The 13,401-nt window shown below is 47.6% G+C and overlaps 1 protein-coding gene across 7 annotated transcripts in view; it reads left to right on the forward strand.

The window, feature by feature from the left end:
- The window catches only part of LOC138537634 (ADAMTS-like protein 2), a 678,742-nt gene that overhangs the window by 551,009 nt on the left and 114,332 nt on the right, over positions 1–13,401 (forward strand). For all 7 annotated transcript variants that reach the window (XM_069641465.1, XM_069641464.1, XM_069641470.1 and 4 more), the window contains exon 14: positions 4,961–5,116. In XM_069641465.1, the coding sequence (XP_069497566.1) occupies positions 4,961–5,116 (156 nt within the window). The remainder of the gene's footprint in view (positions 1–4,960; positions 5,117–13,401) is intronic.

Consider the following 13,401-nt stretch of genomic DNA (forward strand, 5'->3'; position numbering starts at 1 on the left):
GAAGCAAAACAATGGTCAATAAGGAATGGTGTTTGAGTTTGAACTTTTTCTTTTGAATTGGAACTGAAACTTTACAGCACCACAGGCTGGAACCTTGTTTGGTTCCTTCGAAAGGATCTCGGACCTGGAAAAGGGAGTCATTCTCACAGGCGAAATTCCCCCTACAATTGGAACTGTGGGTCATTGTCCAGAAGAAGGGAGTCATTTGTATATGATCCACTAGCTTTTTCTTATTAGTTACAAGTGTGAGGGATAGACATTCTGACTGATTGCTTAGTTCCTTAGTAGAGGGAGGGAAGCCCCTCTTATAGTTATGGAGTGGTAGGTTACCTCATTGTTTTTGCCTGAATAAAAGTCTTTGACAACCACCATGCCACCATTGTGTCAGACTTGTACTTCTGCACCCTTACACTTCCTTGTGTGGGTTGTATTGCTATAGGTTTACTAAGCCGTGCCTGTGTTGATAACGAAAGTCTTTGGTAGAGGGATTCCGCTCAAGATGCATATTGAGAAATTAACATCTTCTTGTACTGTTCTCCCTGCTGCAGGCACCTCAGCTTCATTCAGCATTATCAGTCTGAAAATCCTGCTGCTGGGCCATGAGAGTTAAGTTCTCCTACTCCCTTTCTCAATCTGCCTCTACTGTGAAGGCCCCTTTCTCCCTCAAGAGAGAGAGCCTCAGAGAGCGATTTAGAGCCTTACGGTTTGAGCTGAAAAAGGCACACCAAGCGGCTGAGTTTAAGACTCAGCAATTAGCCTAAACTATTATGAGGGAGAAATGGCTTGCAAGAGGGCTGACAATGATGCAAAGGAGAGCACCTGGACACATGAGATTGAACTTAAGACATTGGACTTAGAGAAAGCCAACCATTCTGTTTCAGGATCTGGGGTGGTTCTGGGTCTCGCCCTTCACCCAAGTCTCCTAAGAATTTGGTGAGCCTTTAAGTGGAAAGTGCAAATATTGTAGAGTGATTAAATGATTTTGAGATTGCTTTTGGAATGCAGTGTCTCTGATGACAGCAAGGGTGCATTCCTTCTCTCCCATCTGCAACAGAGTGCATGTGCTGCTATTTTGAAGTTGAGTACAGAAGAGAGAGTGAAGTATGAGAGCATGAAAGCAGCTCATGTGGTAAGATTTAACTTCCACTTATTACCTGAGGAGAATTTAGGGAACACAAAAAGGATGATGTTCAATGGGTGCATGCCTCCCTGAAATATTTCAGTGGATGGGTGAATGGCTAACAAGTGGACATCTTAGAAGTCATTATCAATTCAGTAATGCTGTTGCATCTCATGCACCAGCACTTAGCTGATTCGATGTTCTTAGATTTTAGAAAAAGAGCAAAGATGGCTGGCTTGTGGGTCTCCCATAGAGTCAACCACAAGGACAAAGGGAAGGTAAGTCAGGTACAAAATCTCCCTCCTTACAGGTCCACAAAGTAGAGGTGGATAGTCCCCTTTCAGGTGGGTCCCATAAGAAGGGTGGTACGACTTACTCAAAGGTAAGTGGTGGACCCTCACCAATTCACTCCCCTAGCATTTGCAGGGACTGTGTAAAGAATGACCATCCCAAAGGTCACCCCAGCTGTTCCAAAGAGACTGCTCATGTGAGGGAGTTTTGTATGTGAGGGAGTTTTGTATGGCCTCTGAGTCTTGGGAAACTTGCAAATGTCTGTTAGGGAGAATGTTCTCTTTGCATTATCCCACCACAGATTCCAAGCATATTTGCTTATATCCCAAACCCCTGCTTGACTTTTGAAGTAAAGATTTGTAACTTTACTTGCCTGTGTTGGTAACAATTGGTGCAGTCACACTTTGTATGACTATCCGCTTCGTATTAGGTAACCCACCTTTTGGCATAGGTCTGTACTGCACACGTTGGTAGTGTGACTGAGCAGCCAGGCCTATCTCAAGAGGGGTAAATTTGAGCTGTAGAGCTGTACAGATTAAATCAATCAATACAAGTAACCAAGTAACACTTACACTCTCAAGGTTTCAGTTATAAATATATATTTATTTATTTAAAATGTATTTAAACATCAAGTTTTAGTTAAGTATTCTTTAAAAAGGCAATTGTTTGTAACAGTCATGCAAACTTTGGAATAACTTTTCAACAGTGAATAAAGTTTGGTGAATACTCTTTGGATATGCTAATACATATCTCCTACACCCTGAAGTGACTTCAATAACAAGGATAGTATTGTATTTATATATAACACCAATATACTCTTTAGACTCTGAATTTCAGATCAGAAGGGTTAAGGAAAAATAGGAAGGTTAGAACATAATTTCCTATAAGAGTAAGACAGTTGCAATCCTCCAATGAAATCTAGGTAAGCCTTTCCCAGCAGTAAAAGTGTTCAACAAATTGCAACCTACGAGGGACAAGCAATGCCAAAGTAAATGGATTCAGAAGGGTGCCTTTAGGGAGCCAGGACAGCCAAGGTCAAGTGGACAAAGTCTATCATTGTGATGTACTTCTAGGATAAAGTCTTTCACAAAGTTAGTTAGTTCAAGAAAATCACTGAAAGGACACAATCTGTTAGGCCTGTGCAAGGGGAGTTGAAGTCAACTTGAAAAGTTAAGCAAGTGCAATCTCAAGTGAGAAAGCACGACTTAAAGCAAGAAGGTAAGTACCCCCAAGCCCAAAAAGTACCTCTAGTTAGAAGAAAAGTGGTCCAACTAGATTCCGCCTTGCTACAGCCACGCAGACCCTGGTTCCTGAGCCTCAGTCATGGGGACATCTGGAGGGCTCCTGTGGCAGTACTTAGGCAGAACTTCGGCAGCTATGAGCTCTCTTCGACTCAGCGGCACTTTGCAGTTTAAGCACTTTGCAAACATTACTAATGCAGATTGAATATCCCCATTTGGATTTGCTCCCTCAGTCCTGGACTCTGGTGAGGGGACTCTGAATCGGGATATCCTGCTTTGGAGTGTCCTTAGGAGGCTCCTGGAGCTTTTGGCCGGAGGATTCCTTCTGCGGACGATGTTGCACTCAGTTATGGACACTCGACCCCTGGCATTGGGCTTCTTCAAGACTGTAGAGGCACAGCAAGTCGGGGATTGCACCAAAGTGGAGTTCGTCATGGGCTAGTTTATCCCACCAGCCCATGGGGAGAAGTTGTTCCGTCAGGAGCTTCTCTGTCAAGGTGAAAAAGGAGGTCAGCACAGCAGCAGGGCTTCACTGGGCAATTCAAGGTCCAAGAGGTTGAGCGGGCTTCTCTTCACGGTTTCTTCTTTGGATTTTTCTTCCAGTGGTCGACTCTGCCTCTAGTCCCAAAATCTTCGCCTTTTAAGCAAGTTTCCCATTCATTCACAGCCTAGGCTGTCAATCACACAGCAGGGTGGTTTCAGGACAGCCAGCGAATCAGGACTGGTTTCATTCAAGGTATTCCTAGAGACAAAGGACAGGGGAGTTTTGGGAACCTCCCTCACTTCCTGCCCTTCCAGACACACTGAAGCAAGGGCTGAAGCCCACCAAAGGCAAAACACACAAAGGGCTCAAATCTGTCTCAACGCACAGAGTAAAATCCAAGAAAGACCTCACAAACAGAAAATGGCGAAAAAAGAAGACTGGGGCCATTTTGACAAAATGGACACCCATGGGTGCCGTACTGCAGCAGAGGGTTCAGCCTGCGGTAAATAAGCGGACTGGTAGTAAAAATTAAACCACTGCCACCAGCCATTTAAAGTAGTGAGTGTAACAAAAAAAAATTACATGAGAAAGTAGGATAAAGGGCTACTAAGTAACCCCCCCAGCACTCCACAGAAGATGGTGTGTGCTGGACCTACAAAAGGAAAAAGGTAAGTAAGATCAATTTACCTTACTATTCTTGGCAACAGTACTTCACCCAAGAAAATGTATTTCAACCTTAACAGAAATCCAAAGTACTTCTCAGTGACACTGCACTGACGGTGCTGTGTGTCACTATACAAAAGGCAGATGCTTATGGAGTTTGTCAGACTCCAAAAACAGTGAAAACATAAAATCCGAATCAGGAAAAAACAGGGGAAAACACATGAGAGAGTGAGTAAAAGGTCCCTCTCACTGAGGAGTTAAAATTAAAAAGTCCTAAGTCCAGCAAAAGAGCTGGGGGTCTCTGAGGTGGGAGGAAATAAGCACAGAAATGAACATTCACCCCAACAGCCTGCTCATCTTATTTATTTTGGTGGCCCTGGTTTGCTGGAAAAATAGGTGCTAGATTGAATACAATTACATTGGGTAAAACTATCGCCTTCGAAGAACGGAGAGCGCTGCGTGGTAGCCGCGACATAAACCTGTGACTCCAGGTTGTTAACAGATGTCTGAAGTCACGCACTTAGCTGCTGGCAGAGGTGTCTTACTGGCATAGCCATCGTACTCTAATAGGCAGTGGTGTGCTTCCTTAGAGTAAATCCTTCTGCAACCAAACTGTTCATCACCATTAATGGTAAAACAGCAATACTGATCTCAATTCTTTGGGGATAAAGATTTTAAATGGAGTTGAATAATGGTTGTCGCTGAGGCAGCATACATGGGCTCCCCCTAAGTGGCTCGTTTGGGCGTGGGTATGCATGCCAGTGGGAGTGAGGTGGGATTTAGTTACCAGCTCATGAAAAAAGTAGAGATTTGTGAATGCCTGTAAACAGGGAACATGGCCATCCCTCAAATATGGCACTAGTAACATGCATAATCTTATTAGTTCTCAATGTATTTGCTTTTGTGTCTAGGATGTTGCTTGGTAGACGATTCAAGTACTACCACTCGCTGTGAAAAATAATGTCTTTAAATGCTCCCATTGGTGCCACCGATGCCCATCCCATCAGAATGGCTCGGTTAGACCTAGTAAGATCCGAATCCCTGACATCTGCAGTTCAACACTATTATCCACACTACAGTGTCCTGTTCAGTTTGGGTGAATTTGAGCTGTCTTGAAATACAGATTGCTTCCTATTGACATTTCTCCTTTACCTGTTCTAGTGCTCAGCTCAATGTGGTGCACCAGGCGTCATGAGAAGGGAGGTACGCTGCTCGGTAGAGTTTCACCTGTGCAATGAGGCTATGAGACCCGTCAGTGAGATGGGGTGCGTGGGTCCACCCTGCGACCGGCGTTGGACAGCCTCCGACTGGGGACCAGTAAGTAAATCGCCCTCTTCTTTTTTCTGGATATGAATAAGAACGTGTGATATATGGCAGAATGGGCTGAGCTCTGCTGCTGCTGATGTATGTGTGGCCATAGAAATGTGTGCACTCCAGGATGGGAGGCCACTCTATGGCAAGCCAATGCATTGGTGTAAGTAAATATCTGAGATGTACAAGCATGTGTACCCTAGGATAAGAAAGGCTCCCTAGGGCAGCCTGGGCCTCCACTGGGGCCACTATATGTCTCGTGTAAAATTGTGGGCATCCTAATGGGCTCCCTTTTCACATGCCTTCTCTCTTGGTTATAGTATATGTTTGAGGTGGAAATGTGCGTCAAAAAAAAAAGGTAGGTTCTGCTAGGATAGGTTGAGCTCTATGGAAGTCTAACAAGTGGCCAGGAGACGATATGTCAGAGATATACTTAAGTGAATTCTGTGGTGGCGCCATATATGCAAGAGGTCAAATGTGTGCACCCCAAAGAAACGTGCCAAGTACAATAACTGTGAAATACATTTGCTCAAAGGAGAAACCCACACAATGTTAGAACATATTGTTTTTATGAGGGGTCAAAAAATAGATGAGGAACACGTATTCTGAAATGTCTGCTTGGAATAACACAAGGATCCGTGTAGAAGCCTTGCACAGTGCCTGTGTGGGTATTCAGAAGGGAATGCATTTTCTGGCCTGAGCTCAGGTGGGAGAGAGCCTGGCAGCAGTCAAATGGCTCTTGTGGGTGTTCACTGCTACTTCTAGCACTAGGTGTACTGCCATGTTGAAACCCTCTGATGGGATTCCTAGCTGGCATGTAGGCTGCAATGACCCATATCAGCTGATGAATGACTGTTTCTGGTAGCTTTTAGGCTATCTCCCTTTTCCCATTCCTTTAGACTGACGTCTGACTTTTCCTCAGGCTTTCTCTGTGGCATTGACTGCCACTTCTCTTTTGTCTAAAACTACTGGTCCACCTCCATGATGAATTGTTCTCTTGCACTGTCACTGTCCTACCTACCCTTCCTCCTGTATGCCGTATTCCCTGTCTGTAATTGGCCCTCTTCTCGCTATGAAGGGGGGGGGGGTCTTTCTTCTGTCCCCTCTCTTAGGTCCCACTTCTTTCTTCCTCAATAAGTGGACCTTCTCATTCAGTTATGCCCCTCTCTCCACACCCCCACCTTTCTCTCTCTCTCTCTCTCTCTCTCTCTCTCTCTCTCTCTCTCTCTCTCTCTCTCTCTCTATCTCTCTCTCTCACTCTATATATATATATATACCTATCTTCTCACACACACGCACACGTACATACTAGGCCTGATTTAAAATTAGGCTCTTTCTATCTCTCAATCCCACCCCCACATACACTCCTCCCCTCTCTCTCTCTGTCGTCCCTCGGCTCTGTTACGTTCTGTGGTAAAGAATGTACATGCGTGATGATACCAAATGCATCATCATGCAAATACTATAAGTAGGGAGTTATCATGCGCATGAGTAGAGTCTGCGCCATACAGATACCTGGGGCCAGAGTATAGAAGCTTTGCACAGGTGCAAGTGCAATTTTGCACGGTATTAGCACGAGGGCAAAGTTTGCCCTAAATCAAAAAACATTGGGGACACATCAGAAATCAATTGCACCCTGGTAGGTCCAATTTTGCATTGCAATCGCACTAGGGTAAAAACTTGCTTAGTGCAACAAACGCATATATACTTTCAGTGCATGTTTGTAGCATGGCATAGAGTTTGCCCTAGTGTAAAAATGCATTGGAAGAGGAAGTTCTTGCCCAAGGGCAAGCTTTGCCCTTCCGTTAATGCCATGCAACACTGCATTTGTAATGAGGCAAATGTTTTCTAATATGGACCAAATTCTTTCTGCGCTAGCGAAACCGTTGCCCTAGTGCTAATGCTGTGCTAATTTGCACTTGCAACGTGACAACATTTCTGTACTATGACCCCTGGTGTGTGTGTGTGTGCGTGTGGGCACCATTACCTGCCATCAAACATTGAGGGCTCGATGTTACCCTTGGGACCTAAACACACTGCCCACGAGCAGGTAGGTAGTGCCTATTCTGGTTGCTGCCTGTGCTCAGCTGTGTCTTGGGGAATGGTGCAGCGCACGTCGGATAGTCCCGAAGAGCTGTACCATTGCTGCGGTGTAAGCCACCGGAAAGCTGGATCCCTTGAGTGTGCTCCAAATGTGGTCACTCAGGAAAGTGTGACGTCTACCGGCAGTCCCATGCACTACATCACCTGCCCTGGTGGGGCCTGATTGAGATGTGGCCTGCAAATCCATTAAGGAGTGTGTAGTCAAATGATGAGGCAGTGACACAGTGACTTTGAAGTACCACGGGTATTTATCTACATGCCTCAGAAATGCTAGGCAGTTACTTCACTGCCAATGAGGAAGTCCCAAACATATATGGCAGGCCCAGGGAAGGGCAGCGTTAGTCCTGCTAATGTTCTTGAATAAGGAGCGCCGAGGGGTAAGCACTCTCTCTGGCTCGCTCCGTTCCTTCTGACCTTCGCGCGTCTCTCGCACACGCTTCCTGTCCTCTGAGCACGCTTGTGCACTGAGTCTCGCAAGGCCGCCTGGGTTGCGGGCTCTCACGTGACTGACTCACCACATACCTCCTTTCATTGAGCAGGAATGTCCCATTCCATCACATAGGGCCTCATTATGCGTTTGGAGGTATAGCCATGCCGTTTTTACCGGCATGGCTACCCCCAAACCCGGGTCCCGAAAAATGGGAATTACCGGGCCATTCTGACATTTGTGGGCCCGCTAATTCCCATTTTCGGGACCCGGACCCGGTATGTCCCCATTCCCATTTGAACCCACATAGGGCTCAATGGGAATGGGGAGGATGCTGACAGCGGTCCCGTTAATGATGGGAACGTTGTTAGCATCCTGATCTGCTCGCGGGTGCCGCTCTGGACGTCTTGTCTGACTAGGCGTCCAGAGCGGCACCCGCAAGCAAACTCGTAATGTTGCGGCGAGGTAACAATGGCGCCGGTAGCACTACTGGCGCCATTGTTGCCTCACCGCAACACTTGTAATGAGGCCCAGTGTCTTCATACCGGGCAGGTCTGCGCTTCTCCCAATCGGGCCGACCTTAAGGACACTCTCTGATGGGCGACTCTGTGGTTCATGTTCTCCTGCCCGTTCTCTCCGCCAAATAATTTCTCTGTTTTTCTTGGCTCACACTTTAACTTCCTATGCTGGACCTGTGCTCTTCCATCTCCACAGTGCTCTCCCTCCCTGGTTTCATGTCACTGGCATCGGGCATCAGTGTATTGTTTCTTTCTTGCACGCTGGACTCTCTCACTTGAGGTTCTATTGATCCCTCCAATGTCCTTTGGTACACAGCAACCCTTTCCAGGTTCCACCGTTTACCACCTTGGGTACATACATGATTTTCTCCTCTCCGCACCACCTAAATCGGGCTGCTGAACCTTGATCCAGTGATTTGATCCTTTTGAGGCAGTCGAAATTTGACCATATCGCTCACCTGCACCTCTGTTCTCAGGGCAGCTCTCCTCTCGTCACTTCTGCTCTTCATGGACGCCTTACTCTTCTTGATTCTCCACACAACCTCTTTCTTGTCCACTACCTCATCTTCTCAGACCTTTGTTAGCCATGGAGGTACAAGTGAGGAAACTGCTCTTCTTCCTTGCAGCATGTGGAACAGCGACACATTTATTGTCCCATTGGGAATGAAGCGATGGGCTGCAATAGCCTCCTTGACCGTCTTGTACAGGTCCATGCCTGAGGCTCTGGCCAGCTGCAACGCTCCTTTAATGATCTGTTTGTCCTCTCAACTAAAATTCATTGGCGTAGGGATGGTACAGTGCAGCTTTATTTTGCTTGATATTGTTCCCCATCAGCAATTTCTCAATTTCTCTGGATACCAGCTGCACCCCATTTTTCGTAACAATTTGTTTGGGTAATTCTCCCCCTTGAAACACCTCGGTCAATACTTCAATGACTGTTATGGTGTTGATGTCTGCCACAAATTTAGCCTCCACCCATTTGGACAGGTAATCGACCATCACTATTCCATACCTGTGCTCCGGCCACATGGCTTCTAGTGGGCCTATAAGGTCCAATCCCACCGTGTGCCATACTCCTTCTGCTATTTCTGTAGGAATCAGTGGTGCTTGTCTCAACTTAAGGCGCTTGTCACTATTCAAGCATTCATGACACTGATCCATCATTATTCGAATAGCGCGATCCATACACGGCCACCAATATGCATCTCTGATCCGACGTCTCGTCATACTGCTCCCTAGGTGTCCTGAATGAATCCTGCACAGGATTGTTTTCCTCATGCCCACTGGTGGTATAACTTGATCTCCCCTCAGGCCATCTTCTTCAATTATTTCATCTACAGCTTTCCAGAATGGTCTCAGCCCTTCTTGGGCTGCTTTCTCATCGGGCCATCCTTCCCGGACCCAGCCTGATATCATTAGCATCGCAGGGTCTTTAGCCGACTCTTCTCTCCGTGGTTCTCTTCCATTTCCATGTACGTCTTGCTGCTCAGGTCACTGATGGAGGCCACTACACATTCGTCTTGCAAGAATGTCGACTTTGATCCTCTTAACTGAGGCAGCTTTGACATGCAGTCGGCTTGCGCATTTCTCTATCCTGCTATGTTCTCATTGTTGTATGTGTACACCTTTAGCTTCGCCATTACGCATGCCAACCTGGTGGTGAACGTTTTGCTGGCACCTGGGCTCAGCATGTGTATGAGTGTTTGTGGTCGGTCAGAAGTGTGAATCTAGTACCCCACACATAAGTCTGGAAGCATTCAACCGCCCAGGCACACACTAACATTTCCTTTTCGATGATAGAGTAATTTATTTCGCCATCTGACAGTGCTTTCGATGCAAATGCGACCACATGCTCATTCTCCTTGCTTCCGGGTGAGTGCCGCACCCAGTACATACGTGCTGTCGTCCGTCATGATGAATGTGTTCCAGTGGGGATTAAAAAGCTGAAGACACAGTGCATAATTATTTTCTCTTTCACTTCTTTGAATGCGCCCTCTTGGTTCTGCAACCACACATATTCTGCCCCTTTGCTTAACAGTTCTCTCAGGGGTGCTGTTACTTCAGAGAGGTTGGGCACGAATCTGGCATAGTATTCTGCTAAGCCGAGGAAGGACCTTAATTCCTCCTTGTTAGCTGTTACCGGAGCTTTCACTATGGCTTGCAGCAAGTTTTTCTTAGGACTGATGCCCTCTTCTTACATGGTGTATCCTAAGTACTCCGCCTCCTTGGCCCTGATTACACACTTCTCATAGCGCAACCATATGCCGCGTCTTGCAGCATATGACACACCTTTTTCACCACGCTGCCATGGGTCTTTATGCCATCTACATATATCAGGATATCATCTTGGAAATAGGATAAGTTTCTGATGTTTTTCAGCAATTAGTCCATCATCTGTTGGAACGCTGATGCTGCAGAGTTTAGCCAGAACGGCATCCTTGTTTATTGAAAAGTCCTGAACGGAGTGATGAACGCAGTCAATGGTCTGGACTCCTTATGTAATGTAATCTGATGGTATGCATATTGCATGTCCAAGTTGGGAAAAAACGTTGCCTCTTTCATCATCAAGATGAGTTCATTGTTGCTTGGAAGTGCGTAGCTGTCAGGTATGACTTCCAGGTTCAGGCTGCGTAAATCTATGCATACTCTCAGCTCATTCGAGCCTTGTTTCTTTATTAACACCACTGGGCTCAGCCATTGCAACAATTCAACGGTCTCAAGGGTGCCTTCTTCAACCATTCGTTTCAACTGTATGTTTAATGCTTGCTGCGCTGTGCCTGGTTATGGTTGAATTCTGTGTTTGACTGGGACTGCATTCTGACGTAGTTTAATTTTGTGCACAAAGTTTTGTATTCTGCCCAGACCCTTGGAAAACAGCATAGGGAAGTCCTCTTTTGCTACCGACGCTCCTTCTACTACTATTGAAAGAACTTGATCATCCATGCTCGGGTCGAGTTTCATATCCAGTCTTGGCTGGTCATTCCAACCTAGCACTGAAGGACTTTCTTCAGCAAAGTACACTTGGTTGTGTGTCTTCCTCCCTTTGAATTTGATGGTGCTTTTGATATATCCCAGCAAGCGAAGTGATGCATCACCAAACACGATGGGCCTATGTTTCATTTTGAACACTTCCACTTTGTCGTTGGCCACCATCTATTTGTAGGTGCGAATGGGCAAAAGGGTTAGATCTGAATCCGAGTCTGCCATGACCGTGGCCTCGTTTCTGTCAACTCTGATCCTACAATATGGCTTCTCTCTACTCGCAGTGCAGCTGATCACCATGATGATGGTCGGCCTGTCTTCCTCTGAGGATTTGTCGCTTCTTGCAACACCACTCACTTCTGCCAATGTGATTTTCTTATTTCTCCATCTGCAGGCAATCGCTGTGTCCAATTCACTTACAGTTCGAACACTCTTTGTCTTGAGCAGGGCAGTCTCTATCGTTGGCTAGATGTCGAGGGCTGGCACACCTGTGGCACTTCAATGGTTCTTTTCTCCCAAACATCTCGTCCTTGCCATCCCACCTTTGTTTCTCCTTGTACCCCCAACATTGCATGGCATGTACCTCAGGGCATGGTGCACTGCCCACCATTTCCTTGTGCATGATTGAGGTTTCTTCAACGGCTCTGGCGATTTGGTTTTCTTTGTCAAGTACCAACTCCTTCTCCAGCATGGGGTCTGGCATGGTTTCACATGCTCATGAATATTCCCCGTCGTCAGGCTGGGCATCTTCGGTAAAGAAAAAATCAGTATCAGTTTTGTTTCTGATCTGCCTTTCTTAGTAGTAACCAATCACTGGTCTCTGGGTCATACTGCCCCCAGCCAATGACTGCCCTCTCCCCAAGCCCCTCCCCTGGCAGCCATCCTCAGATTTTTACTGCACGTTCAAGTGTTGGGAGTCCTTGTGCTATAGCTTTCGAGCTTTTACTGCGTTTTCGCGCTTTTTCAAAGAAATGTTCTAATTTTTCGGTTAAATCGAGCCTCAAGCTCCACCGTTCTACTTCCGATCAACAGGGACCCGTTTCGGAATTTTCTACGCCCCTCAAGGGTGAAGTTTTCATCGAGTATTCCAGAAGATCTGAGGCTACCATGTACATGGCCCAGGTCAAGGGAAGCTCGACGCCCGGATCCAAGCTGTTCAGGAACTGCCCTGGATGCGGGTTACAGAATGTTTTCAAGGAGGACGAGCATTCGAGATGTCTCTACTGCCTTCATGAGGACAAGACGCACGTGGAGAAGGACCGTGCGTTCTGCAAGAACCTATCGGAACGGACCATGAGGGATCGTTGTTCCTGCCTCGCCAGCTGGCTGGAGAAGGGCCCAGCAGGTGAGAAGAAGAAAAGGTCCGAGCGGTCTTCTAAGTCCTGTGAGGGCGCCCCAGTGACGGGGGCCCAACAGAAGGCTAAGCACCGCGAGTCCGCGGGCACTGGGAGCGCCGAACGGTCGGGCTGTTCGGCTGCCAGGCAGGGCACGCCTTCCCCGGCACCATCAACCACGAGCCAATGCTCTGGTTCGGGGTAGAGGAAATCCGAGAACCCGGGTAAACTTCTGGAGAGGCCCCGGTCGATCTCGAAGGATTCGGCCGAGGTAGTGCGAGGCAGTGACCCTCCCCCCAAGGTGAAGGCCTCAAGTGCGCCCAAGGTGGCGAAGGCCTTGATTCACCCGGCTAAGGCCTCTATCGAGGGAGTCGCGGTGGCCCTGGCGAAGCCTGGGGAGGCTGCACCAGTGGAGGCAATCTCGGGGGCCCAGAGTTTCCCTGCCACCGCGGAGGGAATCCTCATTCCAGCCCATCGACAAGACCCCCATAAAGACCCCGGTGGAAAAAGAGGGTGGGGGGCCGGTGGCCATTACAGACACGGATTCAGCCTCTGAGGAGGAGCTTGTGGAAACCTTGAAGAACCTCAACGAGAGGTTCGAGAAGGTACAATCCCACGGAAGGGATCCCGAAGAGGTGGTCGAAGAAAGCGACGGTGGCGCCGATGAGGCACCAGTGGAGGAGCAGCCATCCCTCCCGTCGCAGCCATTGGCCGAACCTCAGGACAACTCGGCGGCCATTTTGATGGCAATCCAAACCTTATGCATGGAGATAAGGACGAGATTACCACGAACCCCGGTGGACGATCCTGAACCGGGCCCATCGGGAAGCCCTCCGAACAAGCGGAGGAGAGTTCACCCCCCCGCCCTTCATGCCCTCATGACCTGTGGAGCCCTCATCCCCCTCACCGGACCCCAGGGATGACACA

The sequence above is a fragment of the Ambystoma mexicanum genome, chromosome 1q, assembly GCF_040938575.1.
Source record: "Ambystoma mexicanum isolate Mex_15411 chromosome 1q, UKY_AmexF1_1, whole genome shotgun sequence".
Classification (NCBI taxonomy): Eukaryota; Metazoa; Chordata; class Amphibia; order Caudata; family Ambystomatidae; genus Ambystoma; species Ambystoma mexicanum.